General features: G+C 44.1%; 1 protein-coding gene across 1 annotated transcript in view; it reads left to right on the top strand.

Annotated features, from left to right (window-relative positions):
- Positions 1-3,305, top strand: part of LOC104408369 (CTD small phosphatase-like protein) — a gene marked incomplete at its 5' end in the record, with an annotated part of 36,913 nt that extends 33,608 nt beyond the window's left edge. Inside the window, 2 exons of the mRNA XM_010017953.1 lie at positions 673-858; positions 2,965-3,305. Of these exons, the coding sequence (XP_010016255.1) occupies positions 673-858; positions 2,965-3,090 (312 nt within the window). The remainder of the gene's footprint in view (positions 1-672; positions 859-2,964) is intronic.
- Between the last annotated feature and the right edge of the window lie 23,064 nt (positions 3,306-26,369).

Raw genomic sequence — 26,369 nt, 5'->3', positions numbered from 1 at the left:
ATGTTCTAGTTTATTTGGGTATTTTTCCTTGGGCACTTTATATCAATTGTTGGCTTTGAAGCTGTGCCTCACTTAAAGTATCATCTTGTATATAAAATGAGAATTTCCAACTATTGTACGCGGATATTTTTCCTAAGAACATCTTTGTCTGGTCTTTTATGGTCCATTTATGCAATTTGATGATCTTAAGATTCTTACTGACCCAGTTGCTCCAAGTATATCATTTGCCAAAGCTACATCAAGCTGAGATGCATTCGTTGCAGTTAATCTTCAGAGGCACATAGGAGTGAATTGGCTCTGGAAATGGCTTTGTATAATTTTTCTGTTAATATTGGCTGGTTTTATGGTAATGATAGGCAAGATCTCTGGATCCATCAACTTTTAGGTAACTCCTAGGGTAACTATAAGTTGGCTCTAAGAATAAAACCCAATCGATAAATCACAGAAAGCATTAGAGTGCAAGTTAGCCTTCCACAGAAAGATAACCATCTACTTTCATGTTCTCTCTCTATTAATCACTTCAGGTTTGCAGGCATGTAAGTTAATTAACAAGGAGCAGGGAAGAAATTGAAGAAAGAGCATTTTATCTGAAATTACGTCCCTTTGTACAGTTCTGTGAATTAGCTTTGTCTGCACATTGCTAACTTCATGTTTCTAACTTCTATTTTTAAGTATGCAGACCCAGTAGCTGACTTACTGGATCGCTGGGGTGTGTTCAGGGCAAGGCTCTTTAGAGAATCCTGTGTTTTTCACCGAGGAAATTATGTGAAGGATCTGAGTCGACTGGGACGTGAGCTGAGTAAAGTTATTATAGTAGATAATTCTCCTGCATCTTACATCTTCCATCCTGAAAATGCAGTAAGTATTCTTAGTATTTGAGGTACTCAAGTGTTACTTTTATCTTTCTCATCCTTGCCCAGACTTCCTGATTCAGAAAATAGCCTTTCAGAACACTAACGTGTATTAGTTTCTGTATTTTTTTAGGCTGTAGGTAGGTTCTGGTGTTCACTGCCAAATGGTAAAGGACTAGGGCAAAACTGATCTTGACAGTGCGTATTATCGTAACTGGTTGCTTTCAGTTTTAACTTTTGGCCTGAAGTCAGTCAGTTTTGAGAAGTACCAAGCAGTGCAGAACCTGAAAAACTAAAGTAGCTCTAAAAAGCAAAGCTGCCTTCCAGCATAGTCTTTTGTTCTTCGGACTGGTGATTTCAGAAAGAATAATTTACTTGAACTGTTTTTGGTACTCCATCTTTTTTCATTATGTGAATGAAAACATTTTATTAGACAAGATAATTAATGCTTTACTGGTTACTATCAGAGTTCTGTATTCGTGGCTAAGGGGAATTAAAAAATCAAGATCCTGTTGTGGTGTTATGCTTCTAAGTATTTTTGTGATAACTCACTTTGTAATTAGAAATGTTAGTCGACAAGTTCATCAAGTTTTCAGAATAAGGATAAAAGGCAAGCAGCCGTACTTCAAGGCAGAATAATTTGGAGCAATGCACATTTTAACTGTGTTTCATATCAACTCCAGAAGCTGTGGTGGAATGGTCTGGCACTTGCTCCATCCGTTGCTCCAGTCAGTACAGACGCTCACATCTGTTTTGTAGCTGCCAGGATAGCAAGCTGGAACTCCCCTTAGATCTACTGACTTTTAAACAACCAGGCTGTGCAGTGTTTTCTTTGATGTTTCTAGGCTGCCTTTTCTGTGAACTGTTAAAATTAATGTAGGAAATTTCTATCAGGAACACCGTTTTGCGTGGTCCTACCTCTCTGGATAGCTTTTTTTTTAATGTGAGCTATTTATCTTGCAGCAGTCAGCTTTTAAGATCAGATCCTAATACTGTGATGCCCCAAGTGATCGGTGAAAACAGTTTTCTGGTTGGTGCCACACACGGCTTACAGTTGCTATTTATAATAACCTGGAGCTGTAACTGTAATTTATGTTCATGGTTAAAATTAAAACCCTAATCCAGATCATCACTTGCCATCTCAGAATTCAGTGCCAGGAAAATAATGAGCTGTAGAAATTTGGGAGATGAAATTAAAGGCCTTGTCAGAGTGGTTTAATCATGTTTAGAAAAGTGCTGCTAGCTGATGGTCGAGTCTCTGCAGAAACCAGAGCTTGTAACAAGATCCAAGATAGTCTTTAAAAGACCTCAGTATACTTCCATAGTGAAGATACACAGAACTCCTTACCCAAATCCAGCCCACATATTTAAGAAGTGGTGTTATATGCGTTATTTTCTGAACCCACTTTTAGGGTCTTATATTTTAATCAGAGAACTGTTCTGTACTCACTGTTTAAATATTTCCTCTGCAACGTCATGCCAGAAGGGGGTTGCTGCTGTATGCCTATGTTTAGTGACTCACACTGATAATACTTAGACAGGGAAAAAAAGACTTGCCTGTAAATAAAGTGTCAGCACAGCTTCATAACCTGTATCTTCCTTCTAGTCTATTGTGAATATCAAGGCTGCAGAGCAAATTCAGCTGTCAAGTGTTGGGTAATGTAGGTTATCTGGACATCTAGAAGGTCAGCTGCATGTCAACTGTTTTACAGTTCAGTTTGGAAGGTCAGCTATTTTACAGTTTGATTTGGTGAACTTATTAATTACATATCCCTGTGAGGGTGGTGAGACACTGGCGCAGGTTGCCCAGAGAAGCTGTGGCTGCCCCATCCCTGGCAGTGTTCAAGGCCAGGTTGGACGGGGCTTGGAGCAACCTGGTCTAGTGGAAGGTGTTCCTGCCCATGGCAGAAGGCTTGGAACTAGGTGATCTCTAAGGTCCCTTCCAACCCAGACCATCCTGTGACTTGAACCTGGTGCTTGGCTTAAATGCTAATGACCAGCACTTTGCCTTACTTTGATGGCAATGAGTATTACAGGGCACCTACACAGGCAAAATTTATGTGTTCTTCACATCATGAAGTCATCTTAGTATTTGCTGCTTGCTTTGTTTCAGGTGCCTGTGCAGTCCTGGTTTGATGACATGACAGACACAGAGCTGCTAGATCTTATTCCTTTCTTTGAAGGACTAAGCAAAGAGGAAGAAGTTTACAGTATGCTTCATAAACTCTGCAACAGGTAGCCCTTAACTTGAACTGACTTCTGCTACTAGCAGATAGAGGCTGTCTCCATCTCTTTCAGCTCTTTCAAATGTAAGCTTTGGGGAGGTCACCCCTGTCAGAAGTGCTACTCTTGATCTTCCTGTTACATTGGACACGAAGGACAATCATGAGTGATGCTGTTAAGCCTTCAGAAGCCTGACTCCTAAGGTCATGTGTTCAGACTACTTTTTTAAAGGAAAAAAAAAAAAAAAGCTATTTTAAATGGGACTCTTTTAATGAATTTCATAAATGGACATCTTTTACTGGATCAGCTTTTCTTAAAACATGCCAAAAAAGAAGCTTGTATTTCAGCAGTTGAATTTCTCTCCCTTTCTTCCCCTCCCACTATGCAGACAATTTTACCCCCCTGCTTAGAGCAGTTGACCTGACTCTGAATTTTTTCTTACAGAATGAAGTGCCTTTTTGAATGTTATTTTAAGATAAAAATTCATTTTTGTATAAGACGTATTTCCAGACATCTTTTAGTCTTGTATTGTCTAAATGCTTTAAAAGGAAAAAGGAAAAATTTTATAGAGCACTGTAATATATAACAAAGGAAAAAGTTGAAACAAAGATGCTGGGTTCCTGTCTCCACGATGACATTAAGTTGTATTACATTTTGTCATGCTCAGAAGGTTTCAGTGTTTGTGGGAGGGGTGATTTCGATTAATTACATGGTGTTTTCACCGATGATTTTGGGCACAGTTTTGAACATATCTGCAGTTGTTTGAGTATTAGGGAATGATGGAATTGAGAAAATGAGGTGGCTAATAGATCTAAAGCACCTTTTATTCTAAACAGATGAAGTTCTATTGTCTCTGCTTACGCACAACTGCCAGGCCTCTTGTTTTTTTGAAAACCATTATCTTGGAAGAATGGGGAGGAGATCTATTTATTAGTTTTAAGATTCTTTTCTTAAAAAAAAAACCACACACAAAAAAATCTGGGTAAGCTGGATCTGTATTGAGCTGTTTGGAGTACTTTTTTCTTTTAATTGCTGCTACTGTATACTCACCAAATGGAGTTGACCATCGGCTGTTAAACTGTTTTTGCCACTGTGCCTGTGCTATGAAACATTTTCTGTAAGCTGCAAACTTGGGCAATAAATAAAATGCAGGCTTCATAACCCACCCCAATGTATTAATCCCATGGTATCTGATATACCAGAAAAATCAGTTAAAGGTGACCTGTAAAAGATTATTTTTTTTTAATTATTACTGGTTGTTTTTTTTTTTTTTCAGTTGGGATGAAGCCCTCTCTTTTCTTTGATATATAAAAATGCAAAAAATATTTTTCCCACATCTCTGGTTCATATTTCTTCTTCCCCAAGGTGTATGGTGCAGATCAGGAGCTTTATCGAGTCTTGCTAAAAAAGGGCAGAAGTTGCTAGCCTAGGCTAAAGTTGGTCCTCTCACTTTGGAGTTCAGTAAGTCTCATCTCTGAATCTGAGAACCTGCTTAGCATCTTCTGTATTGTCATAGATCCCTTTCAGAAGAATAACCTTCAAATATTTTATGCCTTTGAAGAACAAGGCATGCCTTTTTTTTATCCCACTTAACCAGTGTCACCTTTTAATTATTGTACGCACCAGAAACCTACAAACATAAAAATTACAGCTGTGTTTGGCTGTTGTCTGAGAAAACTTTAGTGTAATTGGTGCTTCTGATTAGCCTAGTGCTAAATTCTGAACAGTAGATCCCCCTTTGCCTTTTCTATTTTTCTCATTTTTGCAAAGGACTTGGAATTACCATCCTTGTCTAAAACATTGGTGAAGCAGCTTAACAAATTCCTTCATAGAAGGGCAGGCCAGCCTACACAGGCAGTGAGTAGGTTGTCGTAGGTGCAGTATAAAACTGAAAGATGACTTTGGCCCCTTGCAGGGCAGCTGTGCACCAGCTGCTCACTGTGTCTGGTAGCAAGGGATATTGGAGGCAGTCGCATGACACTCGTGAGTCTGTACGGCATCACCGTTCTGTTTTCTTACCAGTTGGCATTACCTTAGTACTGTATAATCCTGTGCCACAACAAAAGACAAAACTGTCACATTAAAAAAGAAAAGTACATTGTTTAGAAAATTAAAAAGAAAAAAAAAGGACGTATGGATTCTGGTTAGTCCATTAACGTTTACTTTCAGTTTAAGATTGTTTAATTTTGTATTTGACTTCAGAGTAATGAAACTGTAAGCTGCCAAAAAGTTGTTCTCTGAGCAGTATTTTCAACTGTGTTTGTAGCTTCTAGGCTTCAAATACAGTTTGCAGGGAAGTATTCAGGTTGTAGTTAGTTGTGCAGGTATGATAGGAATGGCTGAAAAAATTCAAAGATTTCTTGCTAGCATTAGACCAAACAATCTTCCAATTAGACAATAAATAACCCCACCGAGACATTACCATGTAACGGTTGTGACCTGTTGTACGTGAGACAAACCATGTCATTAGTTTGCATTTATGAAAGCAGCGATTTCATGAACCAGTTGCCTTAAGTCTGTGAATGAATGTTGATTATTAAAGTGTCTTGTATTGTTTTAAAATCCACATATAATGGGCAACTGAACTTCTGCACCAGCTTCTGGAAGAACGGTTCTGATGGTGTTCTCTACTTGTTCTGTATCATTCATTTTGGCTCTTGAAATCATCAAATTTCAAAAAAACAATTTATTTTAACTTAATATGACACTTGGTGACAATATAAAGGAAAAAAACTTAGCAACGGTTTAGATCTCTGCTAGTATCTTGAGTATTTTCTGTAACTTCTGATTAAAAATACTGGTGTTTTAACTCACTCCCATTGAAGTAAAACTTGGAGTGCTCTGCAGTCAGGTTTGGATTTCCCTGGGTAATCAAATTTGGCCAAAGGGATCAAACTGTCGTAGTGGTTTATTTTGACACTATCATCGTACTTGAAATTTCAAGTGTTAAGTTTGCGTGACTATACATACGCTATATAGTTAGAGTTTCTAGATTTTAACAAAGCAATATGGTTCTGTCCATAAAGTCAGAAAATGAATGGAATGTTTGTAAAATTTGCAATACGGGTATTTGATTGTATTTTAAATAGGAAAAAATACTTGTTTCCTAAAGCTCTTGCGTATTTTGAAGTGCAGTTAATGCATGCAGGTTACCAGGGTTGTTATAAACCTTGGGTTTCAATTCTGTTTCTGGATATTATAGAAATATTAAAAAGTCTTTTCCAGTTGGTCATTCTGTTCAGCTAAAGAAACGCTGCCTGGCCTGAAGTTCTGTTGTCCTTTTTATGTTGGGTTAAAAAAGGTTTTTTGCCTGTATGGGTATTTTTAACTTAAACTGTAAGGCAGAATGCCTTAGATTCTTGAAATTCAACTGAAGTGTTATGATTAAATTGCCATTTGTAAACTAGGGCTGTGCGCAGAATACTTGTTAACCACCAGGAAGCGTGGCAGGTTTTGAAGGGAGGATCGTAGCAAATGTACAATGTTGCTGTGTTCATTTAGGTAGCTTTGGAAGAATAATTTGTCTATTTGTTTTGCCCTTTAATCTTTTCTTTGAACAGCAAGACTATATATGGAAGAAACTCAACACCTGAAGACGTTTGGTTATCAGTGTATGCAATCACTTTATCACAGCATGATTTTGATTAGACTGGTTGGGGACAATAAAGTATCTAAATGACACTGGTGTGTATGGATGTTGCAGCTTTTGAAATTTCAGTGTAAAAAAAAATCTGTAGCTATATAATTTGCAAACACATAATCCTATGTTTTACAGATTCTTTTTAAACTAATAAAAGACAGTACCGCACAGCCCTATTTGTAAAACAAAACCAAGTTTGTGCCTCTGATTTCCAAGGTGCTGTGATGTTGTTTATGCCTTTGTGGGGTGAGGGGGGCAGGTGAGACTTGCGTGGGGCAGTTGCTTAAAAATCTCTGGGCTAACTATGCAAAACCAGCTGTCAGTTTTCTGTTTCACATTATATTGTAAAAACCCAGCTGACTACTTCTTTTTTTTAATCTTCATTCTTGTTCATGCTTTATTGGGAACTTCTTAACAGAGGAGTAAGCGATGGAAATGTTTCTTTTTGTTTCTTTTTTTTCCCTGGGTTTTGGTGGGGTTTTTTTCCTAATAATGGAGCTGTTTACAGTTTAATGCAATGAACAATCCAGTGATACTTGAGAAACACTACGGATAGCGTATGAGTGTTTTCAGGAAAGAGAGGTGTTGTCAATCAGGTATTGAATGGTTTCTTTACTGTCACAAATAAAAACAATTTAACAATATAGTTACTTGTGCATGTAATACTTCTCTGGGAAAAAGAATTTCTGCACTTCTCCTTCCGTAAAAGGCACTGCCCTAATTGAGAGGAACTTTATTCCTGCTAACACACATCTATGTTACATAGTAAAATCACCTATCTCTCTTCCACTCTCCTCCCCCTCTCCTCTCTTTAAGTCATGTATAGGTCTCCTTATTGAATGTCCTGGCACCTGCTTGTGCAAACAGAGCTGATGAACTACTGATGAACTTGGCTAAATAAATTGATGGTGACTCTTGCACACGTTCCAGCTATTCAGTTCTCTTGGATGAGATCATGCAATAATTTGTTCAAGTCTCAAAGCTGTGTGACTTCTTTTGAAGGGCTTACTTCAGCTTCTTGAATAGCTGTTCTTAACATCACTACTATATCCAAGTGAATATCTGAATAAAACACTTTATTTGGTTGAAAAGTCTATTTTGGGACTTTTTATCTGACACAGTAAGTCTTAGGCAGAGCCTTCCTTTCTAGGAAAAGGCACATATTATTAATGCTTTATGAGCAGTAAACCTCAGGCCTGTTAGAATAAGCAGCTGGATCAAGATAGCACATTAGTTGCAATTAAAAATAGTTATTCCTGTGATTGGTTGGAATGACCTAGACTGCCTTTACTTTGTACTGGTGGGTTGGGTTCTTTGATTATATTTTAGTTGGTTTTATTTTGTTTATTATTATTTAGTTTTACCAATATTCTTAGCTGCTACTTAGGATAAAGATGCCTTTCACTCAGTAAAACACTTACTCAAAATTCATAAAACAGCTCATTTATAGTGGTGAGAAAGATACTGTTGTTCTGACTGATGGAAACTAAAGTGTCTGCAGAATTCACAATACTCCGTACACATATATGCCTTCCAATACTTTTTCCCCTTTTTTATTGTGTTCTGACTCAGAAAGGATGCCAACTGCTCTGATTCCCTGCAAGATGGGATAGGGCTCTTCCAGGTGGGCTGCAGCTCCAGGGGATCCTGCAGTCTCCAGCAGTTTTCCTGGCAAGCAACCTTTGCCATCCAGGTTTCTGCCAACCCAACTATGCTGGCAGGAGACCAGGGCTCCTTGGTTGGTTCTGATGGAGCTACTGGAAAATAAATGATCTTTGGGTAATATACTGGTTTGGACCGATTGGCAAACTTAAACGTGAAAAAGTTCCAAGGGGTGTTTTGTTTAAAGCCTCCTCAAGTGTGATTCCAAAGGGAGCTCTGCTGAGGAGCAGGTTGTCCTGTAACTGCCCGATGCCATGCTAATCAGTGTTGCTGAAGCACAGAGCGTACATGAACATCTTGGACTTCATACAGATCAATTTGACTCAGTAAAGTAGGTCTGCATCTGCAATTACACACCTTCCCAAACAGCAATTGAAAAAGGTTAGATTTGGTCATTGCTTAAGTCAGCAGCAAACTGAATGAGGTGGTGGTAGCTGTGTCCGCTTAGCTGTGTTCTCCAGACCTTGGTGGACCCTGTGCTGTAATCGTGCCTCCGCCGCTCTTCTCTGTGCAACCAGCATTGCTTAATTTTGTAACTGCCTTTTGATTTAGTGCTGCAGAGGCATTTGGTTGGGATGTGAATTGCAGGAGAATGCTGGATGAAGAAACTCAGCTGGCCCCTGTCAGCCTTGGCCATCGTCTCCGGCTGGACTCCAGCTAGGACAAGGCTGTTGCTACTTGAAGATGAACAGAGGAGTCACCATTGAGCCAGAAACGTGTCACCCGCTCTGAGAACCACTGTTCTTCTAGATCACGAGGGATGATGGTTTTGTTCATACAAATGCAGTGTGCACCACCTGTGAATACCCAGCAATTCAGTATGTGTTGTACTCTGCAAGTCTGAGGGTTGTCAGAGGAGTTAACTGGCTTGACAGTGGCTTGTTTTCTTTGTCACATTTTAATGAGATTTTGTGATGAAAGCCAAATTCACTTATGGTGTAATTTTGTGATTTCCTTCCCCCCACCCCCCATGCTTTGATGCAGTTTGACAATAAACAATCTGTTATTTTTTTCATCCTCTTCATGTCTGATAATGCACATAGTTGAGGTCCGCTCCTAGAAATCCCCTTCTCCCTCCACATGACATTCTCCATGGGGGAAATAATTGGGGAGGGAGGGGGGTTTAGGGGTGGAAGCAGCGACTTCCTAGGATCATGCCAGGAAGTTCTCCTCATATTGTTCCCGTCCCAACTCTGGACTTGCTGAGCTTTAATAAAGAATAAAGCCATGACTATTTAGTATAAGGGGCTTCTTCCTCTAGCAGCATGTTTGGCAGGTGGGTTCATTTCTCTTTTTTTTGTTGATCTGCTGGGATTTGAATAAAGTGATTGTGCTGCTCCAAAGCTACGGAAGCCTGTATGTAAGCTGGAGATAAGGAAGGAAGCAAGATCTTGAATTCTGGGAGGGGTAAGGCAGTGAGAGAAAATACGATGCTGGGGTTCCAGGTACAACCCTTGTGCAGTTCCTGCATGCAGCATCCCTCATCCTGCACTCAAGGCACCCCCAAAGCCAGCTGTGGTTTCCTCATCTGTCTGCCCGTTTTGCATGGATCAGTGGGGCTCAGAGTAGATCAGGAGGCATGTTGCTACTTTCTTTCCAGGCTGCAGTGGTGTCTGTCTCTGCCTGTTGTCCATCCGTGGCAGTTTTGAGCAGGTGACCAGGCACTGGTCTTGGGTTAACCAGTGGCGACCAGTCTGTGGTCAAACAACATTTATATGTGGAGTGAACTGGGGGAGCTGCCTTTTACTTGAGTTGAATTGGCTCAAGGTGACCTCCTGAAGCTGTTTTTCATCATGTGTCCCGTGAGTTAAGTCCTCACACAATAAGCAGCGTGTAAGTATCATGCTGAAGGACTTTGGTGTTAAGCATGTGCTAGGAGGTTACCCTACAGAATATGAAAGTCTGACATTTTTATGTGTTTTTAAATAGGAAAATAATTTTACAAATGTTTTTAGAATTTTTTTTCTTATTGTCTAATCACCTGGTTGCTACATGTCACAGTGTGAGACATTGGGAACTGTAGAGACATGTATGTGTATTTTTACGCACCTGAATTTTGGGCATAATACCTGGTGTGATGGGCCATATTGTCCTTTAATGAGCAAATGGCTTTATGAGGAGAGGGAGGTTTTTGTGGAGACCTGAGCCCATTTCTAGCTTAGCAGGGCCAAGTGATGTGTTAAGAGTAGGGCTAAGACTGAGCACGTACGGGTCCTTGCCTTCTGCTCTGCGTCACAGGACTATGTACCTACCTCTGTAACCTTTTATTTTCCTTTTAATATTTTCTTTTAAGTACTGGAGCCTTGATCTCCTCTGAATCCTCTGTAGCACATCTTAGGAATTTGGGTAAGGCAGGTTCAGATGGATAATCGTTCACTGGCCCGATCCCTAACCTGCTGAATAGATCTTGAAATAATAATTGGAAGGATACTGGTAAGTATTTGAGATGACGATGGTTGCAGTTGGATTGTGCATCCCAGAGAGGAGAACGAACAGGGGGAAAGGATGGGAGCTGGGGGAGGCCTGGGGTGACTTCGTGGCTCTGATCTGTGGCGTTTTGAGCTGCGGCATGGGCTGGTGGTGGGCACGATTGGCTTTTACACACCCATCATCAGTGTTTCATGAAAATGGAGAGGTTTTTACAGGCTCAGGCCATGTAGGGCTTGGTCGCACCACGAGATGGTGCAGCTGTGCAGCATTGGCTTTTAAAGGCGCCGTAAAGGAGATTTAAAAGACGTTATCTCAAGTAAAAGTATCACCGCAGCTTTGGGTTCTCAATCTCCTGCCAGGGTTTCACTGCACAGGTCCACAGACAGCATCTTCCTTCAGTTAAAAATCTCCCTTAGTATTTCAGAGGCAATTTCTTCATTTGCCCAATGAATGCTGAGTTTCCTTTGCAAAAGGAACTGGTGGCTCCACAGCTGAACACAGGGCATGTAAGTATTCATGGTAATTTTAATTACCGATAATTTCTTTTTCTTCATGAAAATGCAGAAATATATGATCAACACAGGAAAAATAAAAAGGGAAATTAGTATTTCTTAAATAGCTGAATTCAAGAATATGTCCTTAACACGTTCCCTAGTGTGTATGGTAAACCTTTCTTCCCCTGAAAGCTTTTCTGCTAACCTTTTTCTTTCTCTTTAAAGGGACATCATTTGAAATTGGGATTTGGCTGAAGCACATCATGAGGACTGCGGACAAACGTTAAGTCTCCAGGAGGGGGAGGAAAAACAAGAAGGAAGAAATCTGGTGCCAAGCTGGCAGGTGTATAACAAGGCATCACTCCTGCGCCTGTTCCGCTTCCCTGCCGGCCCATGTGCGCTGAGCCGTGCCGAGACTTGAGCCAGTGCATGGGGGTGAAGGGGGACAGCAGCCGGGCACACAGCGCTTGAAGCCAAGCCAGAAAGGCTGCATCTGCCAGGGGATGCACCACCCTTGCAGGGCTGGATCTCTCCATCATCTAGTGCATCGATGGGTTTTACATGCCCAAACACTCTGATTTGCTGCAAAAAGGTGGGTTTGCAACTTGTAAGCCCTCCCTTGCAGCCCATCTCTGTGGCTTTCTGCTCTCATTGCAATTCCAGTTGATGAACCTTCCCACCTGGAAGAACCTGCCCTGCGAGGAAAGACTGAAGGAGTTGGGTCTCTTCTGCCTGGACATTCCAGTACTTAAAGGCTGGCTACAAAGAGTACAGAGGCTCTCCCTTCAGAAGAGAGGCTCTCCCTTCACAAGGATTTATGGAGAAGATGTGGCAATGGCTACGAGTTGCACTGGGAGAAGCTTTATCTTCAAATAAGAGAATAGTCAATTACAGGAACAGCCTTTCCAGGGACACGGTGGAGCCTCCATCGCTGAAGGTTTTCAAGATGTGACTGGGCAGGATGGTAGATAAACTCATCCAGGCTTCCCTCCCACAAAAGGTTGAACCAGATGCGAGGTCTCTTCCAACCTGCCTGTTCTTTGACTCTACAATTCCCATGTGTCTTCTTCCACCTTCTGGCAGGTTGTCCCCAGGAATGCAGTGCCCACCTGTCCTGGTGAGAGAGAAGGCACCTGCAGCTCCAGCAGCCAGTGAGGGACTCATCCAGTCAGGGTATCCCCACCAGCTCTGCTACAAACCCTCCAGCTTACCTTGGACATGCTATTTGCTCAGTTGTTTCCCCCCCCTTTTGTCCCTTCTTTTAGAGAACTGAACAGATTTCCACAAGTCTTAGTTGTTATTTCTCCAAGTGCAAAATGTCTGGATTTGTCTGGAGGTCACACTAAATCCCTTGTGACATTCATTAATTCTGGGGAGTGAAATTGCTCTTCTCATTCAGAAGTGTTCAGAAACTGTGTAGATGAGGCCCTCAGTGACATGGTTTAGTGGTGGCCTTTGCAGTGCTGGGACAATGGTTGGGCTTGATAATCTTAAAGGTCTTTTCCAACCTAGTTGATTCTATGATTCAGTCACAATATTTTTATCCTGCACATATTGCCATTTGAGTAGAGAAACAGAGTTACCAGAAGGGAAGTTGCGTGCTCACCAATGAGACAACATGGGACCAAGAGATGCTCATGGGTGTTTTCAGATGAGTATGGGAGACACAAACCCCACCTGGCATCACCAGGGAACATGATGAACCATGGGGGAAACCACTTTTGTTTAAGATGAAGGTTCATTCATCCTCTTGCAGCCAGCCGCCCACATTTTTTTACAAGATGCAGCTCCAGCCTAAATCAGTGTGTTTATTAATATAAGCTGCCCTTGCGAAGAGTGAAAAAGGTCATTCTTATGGATTTAACTAAGCGCTACAGGTTTTCCTGCCTTCCCACGGTGAGGCGGAGGCTGCCTTGAAAGTGAAATCCCAGGCTGGGATCCATACATGGGCCAAATTCCTGGCTTTTCTGGGTGACAGCTTTGCCCATCATGGGCAGCCTCCAGCCGCATGGACCCTGGGGGTGCTGGAGCTAAGGGGCCACTACTGCAAGTAATGCCTGCATCTCTGTCTGCAAAACAGAGATGTTCTCTGTGCTCCAAAAATCAGACTATCTGTGAATACATATTCCTCATGAGATGTAGCAGAAAGATGCAACTCGATTAATGTAACCCAACCGATATGGAGAATTTAAATTAAAAGGAGAAAAATTCCTTGAGAGGCATCTCCCAACCTTTACAGCGATATATTGTGTGCCAGGGAAAAGGTCAGGCTCCAGTTAATGACTTGATGTTAAATGTCTCTCTGATCTCTCCAAGATCCTGTTTCTCCTTGAATTGTTTCCATAGCTTGGATGCTTTTGGGGCACAGCTGCTTCTCACCTTCTCTCTGATGGAAAGGAAGGAAATTACCTGAGTTCCCATCCTCCAAGGAGTAAGAAAAAATCCACAAATAGTATGTTTTCTTATCTCTTCTGTGAAGGCTGCAGCCTTATCTCGTTTGATTCCATATCATCCTGGTTCTCCTGAAAATCCATGTTGTAGGAGCTGGAGGATAAATGCTTTTCATCTGCCTGCAGTGAGTCAGCTACAGGCAGCAAAGGGAACCAGTTACTCTGGCTGCTTTACATTTTCTAAGTTTCAACTTCATAGAAAATCACGTTGTTCTTTTAACTTCTTCATCACCAGGTTGTCAGCTCTGGTGCATTCTTGCTATGTTTTATTAAATATTGGTTTTGACAGGCTAGATTGCACAAGCACTGGTTTTCACACTATGGTTGGGGTTGGAAGGCACCTCTGGAGATCATCTAGTCCAACCTCCTCCCATTTTGTATGCTTTCACCCATTTTTAGGGATCTCATCAGCAAAATGAGTATCAGCTCCATCATGGAGTCAGAAGTGTTGAAGCACAGCTACTAATCAGTCATAACAGTGGGTTCCCTTCCCTAATAACATTTTCAGCTTTAGATCAAATACCCCCTTAGAACTATTCCATGATATTAGTTAAGCAGAAATTGGATCATTATGAAACTCCGTAATCCAAGAGAATGGCAGCTCATCCTCCAGCAAGACTAGCGGTTTGATTAATGTACAGAGGAGCTCCAGCAAATGAAGTGGTTCAGGAGCTGATGAAACTCAACCCAGAGGGAGGTGAAACACAGGTTAGCTGCCGAGATGGTTGGTGGGACAAGAAATCAAAGTTGTTTATAGGTCTCTGCCTCCAGGGGAGAAGAAGGCTGTTACCATTTCATGTTCCTCAGTGCCATTAAGGGGCAACACACCCATTTTACAGATGGTAAGAGGGGAGACCATCCCAGATCACGTACGCAGCCTGTGGCAGAGCTTGAACATGGGCCCTGCGTCCTCTATGTCCCAGTGATCCACAATGTGGCCTCCCCAAGTATCTTGTGAGTCCACACACTCAACACCCAGGTACAGCTGCACAGGCTGTGGATGATGAGATACTGTCAGTCTTTACTGGACTAGAGGCATGTTTGATTTACTGGTCCATACAGGCTTGCAGCCCAAACCACCAGGCATGCCTTCATTGTCACAGGAGAGCATCACCCTCTCAGCTCTGTGGCACTCCTCCAGCTGCAGATGTTTGCTGTGGTATGGGGCCAGGCTGGCTACAAGAAACCTCATCCACTGCAGTGGTTCTCTGCCTTTGTAAAGCTGAAGGACTGAAGAGAGAAAGTATTCTTAAAAGCCTAATCTTGCTTGTGTCTCTATATCCTGCCATTGCATCAGCTTTGGTTTGGATCTGGGTCACCCAGGCTGTGTTTGCATAACAGCCAAGTGCAAGAACAGCTTGGGTTCACTGATCAGATAAATTCTTTGCATCCTAGTACAAAACCATATACCATCTCCTGTGTCTGCTTCCCTACAGGTATCAGCTCCCAGCACAGCACAACACCTCGAGGTGGCCCATCCACAAACCTCCCATCTCTTGCCTCATGGCAGGGGCTTGCTCTTGATGTACTATTTTGAGCAGAAGCTAGAAATTTGGAACAGCAGCACAATGTCTGGAGCAAACCTGGGACGTGATTAAGCCTCAGCTGTAGCCTATAAAATAATCTTGATGCAATATCATTTAACATATGCTAACAAGGACTAATTACGTGGGTTCCAGTGGGTCATTTTGATGGAGGGGAGGATGTGTGATTGCTCCCAAGGACTTACAGCTTCAGTCTGGGATGTCAAAGGTCTCACTGTAGGAGAAGAGATCCCACCTGCCATGGCACTGCTGAGAGAACCCTGCCAGGGAAGGCGTGACATGGAGCAGGATTTTCTGTTCTGTGGCATCCCACTGCTGCACTCTATGCTTTGGAAAGCTGGTTCTCCTGTAATGACAACAATTAGAGCCTGGTGAAACTGCTCTGAGTGGCTTGTTTTAAATGCCAGTCTTTAATCAAAACAAAACGTAAAGTTGTCAATTCCTACGGACTTTCTGCTCACCTCCCCTGTTTTATGAAAAATGGTCACATTTTTAATAGCATTTTCAAAGTTCAAAACAGTTCTGTGTGTGTTATTTCCCATTTTTTCCTTAAATGAGCAGCAACTAGAGCCTGATTACTTTTATGTGCTAACAGCCTTAAGAGCTGGTCTAAGGGCTGTTACAAATAACTGTACTACTGTTCTGAAAGAAACATGGATATGGGAAAACAAAGGCTGCTGCAGTACCAGCACTCTCTGTTTGGCCTCTGAACACTCAGTTTTAACTTGCAGCTGGCCTAAACCACTATTCAAGGAAAAGAATCGGAGGAAGAGATGCTGATTTCTGAATGATCGCAAAGTCTGTAAGTTGCATGAAGACACGGTCCTGCTTTCCTGAATGTCTGTTCAGAACTTAACCCTGATGCTCTCTTTAAAATGTCACAGTGGCAAGGTAGGAGGGGAGAATAACTTTATCAGGCAAGGGTGGGCAGGAGAATGGGAAGCACAAGTTGTCAGGTACCAAAGCTGCCTTGAGATCCACAACAGAGGCAGGAACTTCAAAGCACTTCAGCTGCCCGAGTTGGATAACATTCAACATTGGGAAAATAACATCAGATGCTTTTTGCTGGTAAAATCGGTCTTGGGAGAAGTCTCCCTCATCACAGGTCAGCCCAAGTCATTAGATCCCAAGGGCGAGAAAGTAATATCCTCTTGAGGTTGGTGTTTTCCCTGCTATTATGTGCTCCAGGCAATGTTTGTCTCCATTTGTTGCCTGTGCAGAGGTATGTAACGTAGCTTTGCTCATCCTTCAGCTCCCCTAGCCTGATCCAAAGTGCATCGCTTACAGGAAAGTTGAGCAAAAATTCCTTTAGTTACGCCTAAAGCCCCATGGAAAGACCTAAACCCTCCTGTCTCAAAGTCATCTACTTAAGCTCAGTGAGGCTCTCCAAAGATAACTTCTTAAGGTTTTTTCCCTGAGGGAGAACCCTTTCCTGCAAGGTTTTGGTTACTGCCTTGAGCAAATTGAATTATCATGCTAGAGAAAGATAAAAAATGTAAACACTGCTGTTGTTTTAGGGAAGCACCATGCAAAATCTTCTTGTTGTCAGTGGGGCTGTGGATGGAGTTGCACTGGGAGACTGATGGTCTCCCAGCCAAACCAGGGAAGTGGTGAAGGTGAAGGGTCTCTGAAGCCATGGAGAAGCAATGTGCAGTTCCAACACCACAGGAGTAGAAGTGAGTTTTCCCAGTGAGGATTAAAACTAGAGATGTGAGCAGGGAGACTTCCCTGTGTGATTATCCGAGCAGATCAAATATATGAATAGAGACCAGAAGCCGTGCTGCAGGAAGAGAGTGGGGAGACGTGGTGGCTGACAAGGTCTGGATCACTTACGCCTTGCTTCAGAAGCAAAAACAACTACAAGTTTAAAAAAACAAACCATTGCCAATAAAAAAATACCATCTCATTCGAGGAATATATTCAAATGGGGAGTTATGTAAATCTAGGAAATATTGCTGCTGCTCTTCTGGATGCCACAGAGATTTTGTTTGGAGCTATGGTCAGTGCCAGTGTGCTCTAGGGCAGAAATTATAGATAAGGTGGACTGGGAACGCCACAGAAAGGAGAGTATGAAAAGCATGGCCTGTAGGAAAGCAGCGTGCAGAGAGGTTATTCTAGAAGAGAGAAGGTTACTAGCAGGATAAACACCTGGTTTTCAGCAAGATGTCAGATTTGTGGCATGTCTATAAGACAGCTCTATGTTAAACAAAAAAAAGATTTCAGCAATGTATTAGGACTTTCATACATTTATGTCCTAGCTATAAGGGCACATGATGCAGTTGGATGAAATTATTATTGTAGGTCTTTTCCAACTGAAATATTTCCTTTTTCCTTTTTTCCCTTTTTCCCTTTTCCTTTTTTTATTTTCCCTTCTTTTCCCTTTTTTTCTTTTTTTCCCTTTTCCTTTTCCCTTCTCTAACATTAACGCTGAGGCAGGATACCTGGAGCAGCTGTGAACTCCCTTTAGTGGAAGTATTGAACAAATCCAGCCATTGGACTCTGGCAGTGTATGAATCTGCAGACTCCAAATGTGGCCAGGCATGTGTGGCCTCTTCAGAATCCTTCACACTTCATAGTTCTCTGTGTAAGTGGGAACACGCCTCATCTAGACAGAGCACACACCCTGCCACCATCACCGTGCTGCAGGTGATGCTTCCTCCCCTGGGCCACTCCAGCATCTCTGGACAACAAGGCACCGTGCATTTCTGTAGGTACATACCTGCAGCTGGGGTTTTCTAGCATGAATATATCTGGACTCGTCTTCAAAAGCAATTGATCTGAAAACTCCCAGTGGGCCAGGAGGGATGCCTACCTGCTGCCGATGTGCTTTCAGGATAAAGCACCCCAGTGAAGCAACATTAGAGAAGCCTTTGGGAAGTGTAATCCACCTGGGAAGGCTGGTTTAGGACAGGAGAAACGGGATGTAAGGAAATAGCTTCAAGCCTTCATTGTCGGAAATATGAAGTGTTCTGGAGTTTGGCTGAGAGCTGGGCTGTGGGATTTTATTGTATAATCACCACTTTCTGGGTAAAGTGGAAAATGTGCCTAAGAAATCTCTAGTTCGTCAGTTGTTCATGCAAAAAAGCAGCTCTGGACCATGCACTTCTTATATGCAAAGCACAGTCCTTTTAAAATGGCAGGTCCTTTTGCTCCCTGGGCAGGTTATCAGAGCAGCAATCCCCATGCTGCATGCAGCCTGTTGTGGAGGAAGCAAAGACTGCAGCTGCCAGGACCAGAGAGATGTGCAAACACGCACATTGCTCCATGCTAACTGCTCTCCTTCAGCTTCACTCTGAAGCTGCGTCAACTGCCAGAAACTTGGAAACCAGTCCATCCTGTTCAAATCCCCTCCCTCCACCAGTGCATTAGAGATGGCTTTTCCCTTGTGTGACTGGAAAATGATTCATCCACCAGCCCAGGAATGCAACCCTGGAGGCATCGTTTGCAGCCCTCTCCCAAAACGCTCTTCTGGAGCTGGATTGCTGTGTGGAAGGAATGTGGTCTGGAAAAGTCCTCCCAGTAAATCTTTGAGCAAAGAGGAGTCAAGTCGTGGTCTTATCCAGGATCCTCCTTGTCTGGGAGAGAAAATGTCCTAAAACCAAGTGTGGATGCAGCAGACCTGCCCCAAGGGCCAGTACTCACTTTCTGCTCAGGGTGGGAGTGCCCTGCCTCTTCCTCCTCCCAAAGCTGCCGAGTCTTGGTATCACCCTCCTCCTCCTCCCTGTTTGCAAAGGGAACGATGCTTCTGACTCCAGTTGAAGCATAACCCGTGCAAACACAGCCAGAAAGCCCATGTGTGAGTGCACATCAGTGCCATCACATGCAAGGCAGTGTCCCTGGCATCTCACTATCGTCTGTGCCCAAGCAGTTTTGGTAACAAGTGGAATTGCTCGTTGCATTGTGCAAATGCCTGCAGATAGAGCTGGTGTCCATTGGCTCTGTTGGAAACTGTTTAATCCAAATAAACCAAGCCCTAGGCATAAGGGAGGCTTTCCCTTCGTGCCAAAAATTGCTAAGATAATACTACCCTTTGCAGAATGAGCTTTTTATGTGAGTGCTGCTGTTCAGAAAAGCCAGGAAAACAGACGAAGGAGAAACACAAAACTGGCCAAATTCTGTTGGGGAGTGGCACAAGGATGCCCCAAGCATGACCTCTCACTGGTATTAGGAAGAGTCCCGTCCCATACAGAAGTAATGCGGGTTTCTTGTTTAGTGTCCAAACATGGTAACCAGAACTCCCTGGGAAAAGGCTCTCAGCCCACGTGAGCCTCTCACCGGTGCCATTGTTCTGACTGGTGCTGGTGCTTGTATAGATGAACCACCAAAAGGTTCATCTGTACAAGGAGGAACTGAGTGTACCAGCCTCAGGCAAGGTTTTTCATGGAAATGAGACGGTTTCAGGGAGCATCACCGTTCCTCACCAGCCTCACATGCAGAGATTGATGGTGGCTGGGGGACACCATTTCTTACTGGCACCCAAGTATGTAGCCAGCTTTTTATCTCCAAATGCAATACAGTAGGATATACGGCTCACTGGGTAGTACAGGGAATACAAGAGCCTTGCGTTTCAGCTTTGGCTTTGACTTTGTGAAGATCATTTCTGATAAGGTATCTTAACTCTCTAGACTGTGATGTTGCCTGCATCATGGTGGCTGTGTGAATTCTTCAGTCACTGAAAAGCTGTAATAATATAAATCAAGTTGTTTCCCTCAAATAGCCCTTCATCTTCCATTTTTTAAAAGTTCTGTGGGTCCTAGTTAGTCCACCCATCATGTGGTCTCCTACTTGTGATCCTTGGGCTGGTCTGGCAAGGATTAGGTGGAAATGATGTGCAGAAGGTCATAGGGCACACAGGGAAGTGTGTACAGCACCCAGCAAAGTGCCAGATCTTCGTTCATCAGCTGAACCAAGGCTGCCATGAGTATCGGAGCTCCTTCCAGCAGCATGACGTGACCATTGTCTGATGTATGGGGGTAATGGACCAAGAACACACGTCAGGAGTAGACAGTGCTCTGGGCTGTCTGGGGGCCGTGGAATACAGGGAGGGATGACACGTAGCAGGGTGACAGTCTCTTAGTCTTTAGGGTGATTGATTTTTCTTGCTTCTTCCTGGTTGGCACAGGCAGGGCTCCATTCCTGCAAACAATAGCTCGCTGCCTGGCTGGCCCCAGCACCGGCTACCTCCTGTACCCTGAGCCCTGTAAGCATGATCTTGGCTCTGCCCGCAGGTCCCCAGGCCCAGCAGCTTGCACGGTTCGTTCTCACACCCCTTCACCTCCTAAGATTTCAGATACATTAGCTCTGTTGAGCAGATGTAACCAACAGGAGCAGTAAACCCAGCTCAGCCACCAGACTGCCTGTCCTGGGGAAATCTTTACTCTGTCTTGGTGAAAGACTTGGGGAACAAACTTAAAAGTCCCTGAGGAAAATCCAGATCTTCTCCCAGGGCACAGCTCTCATCTGACGTGGTACATGGACATCCCATACGCTCTCTGTATCTGGGCACCACACCTGTGCTATGACACTAGTTTTGTGGGTGAGGCTGGTATGCTTTGGCAGCAGGGCTTCAGAATATTATCCCCAGCCCTTAGCAGAGGGTGAGTTTCTGTAGTCACACGTGCAGCTGGTCATTGAAATGAGATGGGCGAAAAATTAAGTTAAGTTTACAAGGGAGAGAGGAATAATTTTGTGGGCACTCAGGTGCGGTCACCAGCATGAGCTGTCAGGTTTCCCACAGTTCTGAACACTGCTGGTCTGCCTGAATCCTGAAAAACAAACAGCAAGGGTGAGAGCTCCAGCAGCCTTGCCTTGGCCAGTAAAGCCAGCGTGTTCCTCAACTACAGCTTCCAGCATCCAGTGAACCTAACCCACATTAAAACCATTAGGGCCCATTGGCTTCACTGAGTTCTAAAGGACCAGCCTTTCTCCCCACAGGAGAGAAATCCAGGTCACATCTCCTGCAGGGCTGGAGTGAGCTGTTGGGGACCCAAGTTGACTTTCTGTTCTTGCTTGGATTTCCCATGTAATCCTGTCCAAAAGGCATAAATAACCTCTGCTCGCTTCAGTTCCCAGTGAGAACAAGACGTTAATTCCTCATCTGACTTGGGGTGCGATTCCCATGAAAGGACAGTGCCAAGAAGCCTGGGTCTATGGGGTTGCCACCACCATGGCATGGGTGAGTTACCCCTCCAGTGTACCCTCCAGTACCCTTTGCCAGGCTCACATACCCACTAACCAGTGCTGGCGCGGCTGAGCCCCCCCTGCCTGGGCAGCCTTTGCTGCAAAATGTCTCCCTTCTGCTGGATTCAGCTGACGCTGGAAATCGCAGAGGCTCCGCTTGATGACCCTGACCAAAGCGTGCTGGAATTTGCTGGGTTTCATACGGTTTTCATTAGGGCTGAGAGAGAGCCCCTGAGGTTTTGTGAAACTCCTAAACCATCCATCCATCCAGCAATTTGCAAAACCGCCCCGTCTGAGGGGATGTTTGGTTTTACTGATCCTCTGCTTTTTGTCTTCCTCTCCTTCTTTTTCAAGGTAGACACGCTGCTCTACCTAGGGGAAACATCTGCTCCATACCATGGCTGAGGGCTGAGGACAGGGTGGTGACAGGATGCTCAGGAGGAGGTTGGTTTTCATTACCAAGTTTCCAGGCTGGTGTTTGGGAGATCTGGGTTTGTTCTTGTCTTTACTACTCAGTGGCACTGCTTGGGAATCCTTATCTACCTGTATCCTGTGCTTCCTCCCTGGTATTATCCCTATAACAGGGATTATAACAGCAGGTGATAATCCCTGCTACCGTTTTAAGGCAGACATGAGACAGGTAAGCATCTCAGTGCCAGGCTCTCAAGATGCCTCACCCTGGCATTAAGCCTGTAATTCATCTGCATCTGCTTTGAGAACGGCTGAATCGGGATTTAAAATCTCTAGCAGGCTGTAATTTAGTAACAATAATCAGCAGATGATGGTCGAGATCCTCAGCTCAGCTGGTTGTGGCTTATGTAAAAATGAGAAAACCACTCAGGAACAGGGACAGAATAGTTTTGTTTTCCCAACACATCATTCCCCCATTGTTAGACTCTGTGAAGTCCACCATGTTACCTTGAAGCTTATCCCTTTAGACTCTCAATCTCCTTCATTGCCACCAAGTACTTCCCTAAAGCTTTTTGGCATTCTGGAAAAATAAGCTAATTTTCTGAAGTAGTAGCAAACCTAAGCTTTAATAGCACAAACCTCATTCATCCTAGCAGACAGTAACCTGAAGAACATCAGGCACCACAAATTCCAGCATCAGCATTAGTAGGGTTTGACGGTGACCTTGGGTTGATGGGTCTGGGGGACTCGGGTCCTTCTGGAAGTTTCCTCAGATAGAAAAATGTTCTGAATAGACCCGGATCTAAACTGGCCCCCCTGTGCTGCATTCCTCCCCTGGCTGGAAGGCAGCCAGGGCTGCTGTTTGCCTGTGCCACGTCATGGTCCCACCTCGGCTATCCTGTTTGCTCAGTGCACCTGCTAATTCTTGGTAGTGGCAGGTGAGAGCAAGCAGAGAGAGCTGCAGGGGAGCCCACGCCTGCAGTGCACACAGGCACAGCTGGACACCCCAGGGATTGCCATCTCCCCCTGCGCCCAGGGAAGATGCTGGCTACCCTCCTAAAGGTGATGGTAGGTGTCTTGCTCCAAGGCAGGAGCTGTTCACTGGTGGGACTCTGGAAGAGACACCCTCCGTGTTTCTCTCTGCATTTCCCCAGATGTCATTCTGGAAAAGAAAACATGCTGCAGAATACCACTCCACAAAGCCTTCAGCAGAAGCCAGAGCTCATGCAGGAAGACCAAGTGGGGCCTGGCATGGAATGAATGTTTCCATCAGTTGTGTTGTCTCCCATCATTATAGTCAGGGCAGTTATATTCATTGAGGTATTTCTTCTTGCTAGTAAGACTTAGAGTTGTGCCTCCCACCTTCAAGGAGGGTTACAGATATTTTAGGTTGTAGAAGAGAGGTCCAAGGCTGACTAGAAGCCCTGGAAGACCTTGCTATCTTGCTGCAAGATGTCATCATCTCTGACCCTCTCCTTTTCTTTTGCTGGGGGTACTTTTTCACATGAGCCCCATATCCCCAGTTCACAGCCCAGCACAGCTGACTTAAAATGGGTTTGCATTAAGATTGCCAAGCAATAATTTGGAGCAACAGCTACAGGTTTCTTCTACCTCAATGTGGTAAACTCCTGTGCCAGAAAGACTGCTCCCGTCTTAACCTGCTGCAAGCTGCTGGCTCCAGGAAGGTGAACTGCACCTCTAGAGCTCTCGCCAAAACTTGAAATCAGTATTTACCCAAGTGTTGTGGCTTGCCAAGGTCTCTCCTCTCTTCTGAATTCAGAGGAAACAATTAGGCCCATCCTGCCCCTGTCTCCATGGGGTCTCCATGCACAGCATTGCCCAGGAGCTGTGCTAAAAGGGATCCTTTGCAGGATCAAGGCTTCTCTGTGTGCTGAGAGCCATTGACTGACACAAGCTGACCAGAGGAGGCTGCAATGACTCCCTACAGTGCAAGATGATTTACCTCTGTCAGTGCAGCACAGCTGAGCACCATGGCACTGCAGCACAGCAATATTCCTCACCCCCATCCCCAGGAACCATTTCCTGTTCCCAGACATTTCCATTAATGCCATTAACCATTAACCAGCACTGTTACATGTCAGAGGCAGCTCTGTGCTGTTCGGTCAGCCGGTGCTCTCACAGAGCATTGCGCTACCAAACCATTTCCACTGGTCCAAGCATGCCAGGCCAAAGAGCAAACCTGTGTTCACTGTCCAGCATCAAACCTCCCCTCACAGGTAGCTGGGCCAAATCCTGCGGCTGGGGCTCCATCCCTCACAGCTGCCAGTCACCCCCGCCTCATCATCACAATTAGATGGTCATCATCACGGGTTAGATGCCGAGGCTGGCTGAGGGGGTCTTGTGCTTCAGCAAGATATAAGTGAGGTCCTTGCATGTCTTACAGTCCATATACATGCGTATGTATTGCTTTCTCATCTTTTTTCCCATGCCTAGGATCACAGCAGATGAGGGAGCAGTAAATTATAACCCAATCCTCCTTTATCAGATCTGTAAGTACACCTGTAAGAGGCACTATGTAGATTTTCTTCTGGATATCATGATTTTGCAGGGCAGAGGAGTGCCTGAGCTATGTGAGGAATGAATAGTAAAATGTCACATGCTTTGGTTGTGGGTCAAAGCAAGCTCCCCTGAAACATTCTCAGAAATCCATGCATTGCTGTGGCTGTCACAAGTCAGGACATTTAACCTCACCTAAGTAGCGATGGGTCTTCACACTGGTGTCTTGGGCACTTTCTGGGGCTTTCTTGCCTCCTTCCCTTGATTTTCCAAAGTGTGAGGCCCCTGTGGTGTTATCTCATCTGCAGGGTTTGGCCCTTCCCTCTTCCTCCCGGAGCTCCATACCCGAAAGCAGGGTGGAAATATCTTTGCAACGTGTCATTTTGCAAACACATCCTTGGCAGAGCCTGTTTCCCCATGCACAATGTTAACCTTGTCCACATGCATGTGGGGTTGTCAAGGCTGTGGCAGATGTGGGCCATTACACTGCCAAACCTTGAGTTTGCACTTCAGCAGTCCGCCTCCCAGCAGCTCCTGATTTACCCCAGCATCAACCTGTGACAATGTCTTCAGTGTCTTAGGCTTGCACTGGGACGCTCAGAACAGCCTCATCTGCCATCATCTAAAAAGTTAAACCACATGGTCTTTGAGCTCTGGGAATAGTGAGTCAAGCCTTAGCACTAGAATATGAGTGCATCAGGTCCTGCACATGGGAAAAATAGCTGGACAGGAACATCTTGGATAATGTTCCAGTTATGAAAGTCAGGCTATTCTGTTTTCACCAGCACTGAGTTAAACTGCTTGGAAATAATGTTTTCTGCTCTGTAACCCTGTGGCATGACCAGAATTAGCAGGAAGCAAAAGTGCCTACAGCTCAGCCCTGAATGAGGCCCTGTTTTATGACAAGCATTTTCTTTTCCTTTAGTACTGATTGTTCTAAACTGCTTTACATAAATTTCTACAGATTTGGGCTCCTTAAAAGCTCAGCACAATTATTTACTACTTCTTCATTATGGTGATGGAAAGTGGGCAAAGGCAGCTCAAACATCACCTGTGCATGAGCCTGAAGTGCATTATAAACTGTGGGTATAGGAGTGACACACTTCATCCCAGAGCTCAAATTCATGTAGCCACAACCACAGAAAGAAGCTGGTTTACATCAGTCTGTATCAGCACTGAAAAGGACCCAGGCACACAGCAGCTATTAATTAAACCCTTGATGCTGGGTATAATGACTTCATGTGGGAAAAGGGGAACTGAAGCACAATGGAGTTTGGTGCTGATCCTCTTAGATGTCTTCACTTCATCTTCTAAATGTCTTCCACCAGAGCTGGTGGTGTATGACGCACTCCACTGGGCCAGTAGTGGGCTTTGGGTTGACTCCAAAGATAAAAGCAGACCCTATTGTGGGTTCCCATCTTCTGTGGACTGCAGGAAGACATAAAATACGTTTCCTCTGTTCCCTACAACAGAGGAAGACACTCAGCATGATGAAATTAAAAGAAGAAATGAATGAAAAATGAAAGGTGAAGGCTGTTGTGGGCTTTACGAGCTGTAGCCTGCTGACATCAAGGGATAAATTGCTTGCTAAGAGTCAGTTTTGCATTTTCATCCATGAAACTGAGATCTATGAAGTGTTCTTCAGATACGGGCACGCCCAGGCCGAATGAGCAGGTTCAACTCGCACCCTGATTTGCAGCTATCTGTGATTAGTGGTGCACTGGTCTGTAGCTAATGTCACAGGTATTTTGGGTGCTTCTCCTATTACAGGTCCCTTAGGTCTAAGGGTGGTCAGTGGCCATGAGCTGTGGAAACTGTTGGTTTAAACCTCTTCCGACACCTGGTTTAGCTGATGAGCAGATCCATACCTGTTTTCAGTTTGTGTGGGTTAGTCTGCAAAATCAAGGAAATGGCAAGAGAAGCTTGATGTGTAGGAAGGGAAGGATTTGGATGATTCCCAGTCCAGA

The sequence above is a fragment of the Nestor notabilis genome, unplaced genomic scaffold (assembly GCF_000696875.1).
Source record: "Nestor notabilis isolate BGI_N333 unplaced genomic scaffold, ASM69687v1 scaffold27597, whole genome shotgun sequence".
Taxonomy (NCBI): Eukaryota; Metazoa; Chordata; class Aves; order Psittaciformes; family Psittacidae; genus Nestor; species Nestor notabilis.
This window is presented reverse-complemented; position numbering and strand designations above follow the sequence as displayed.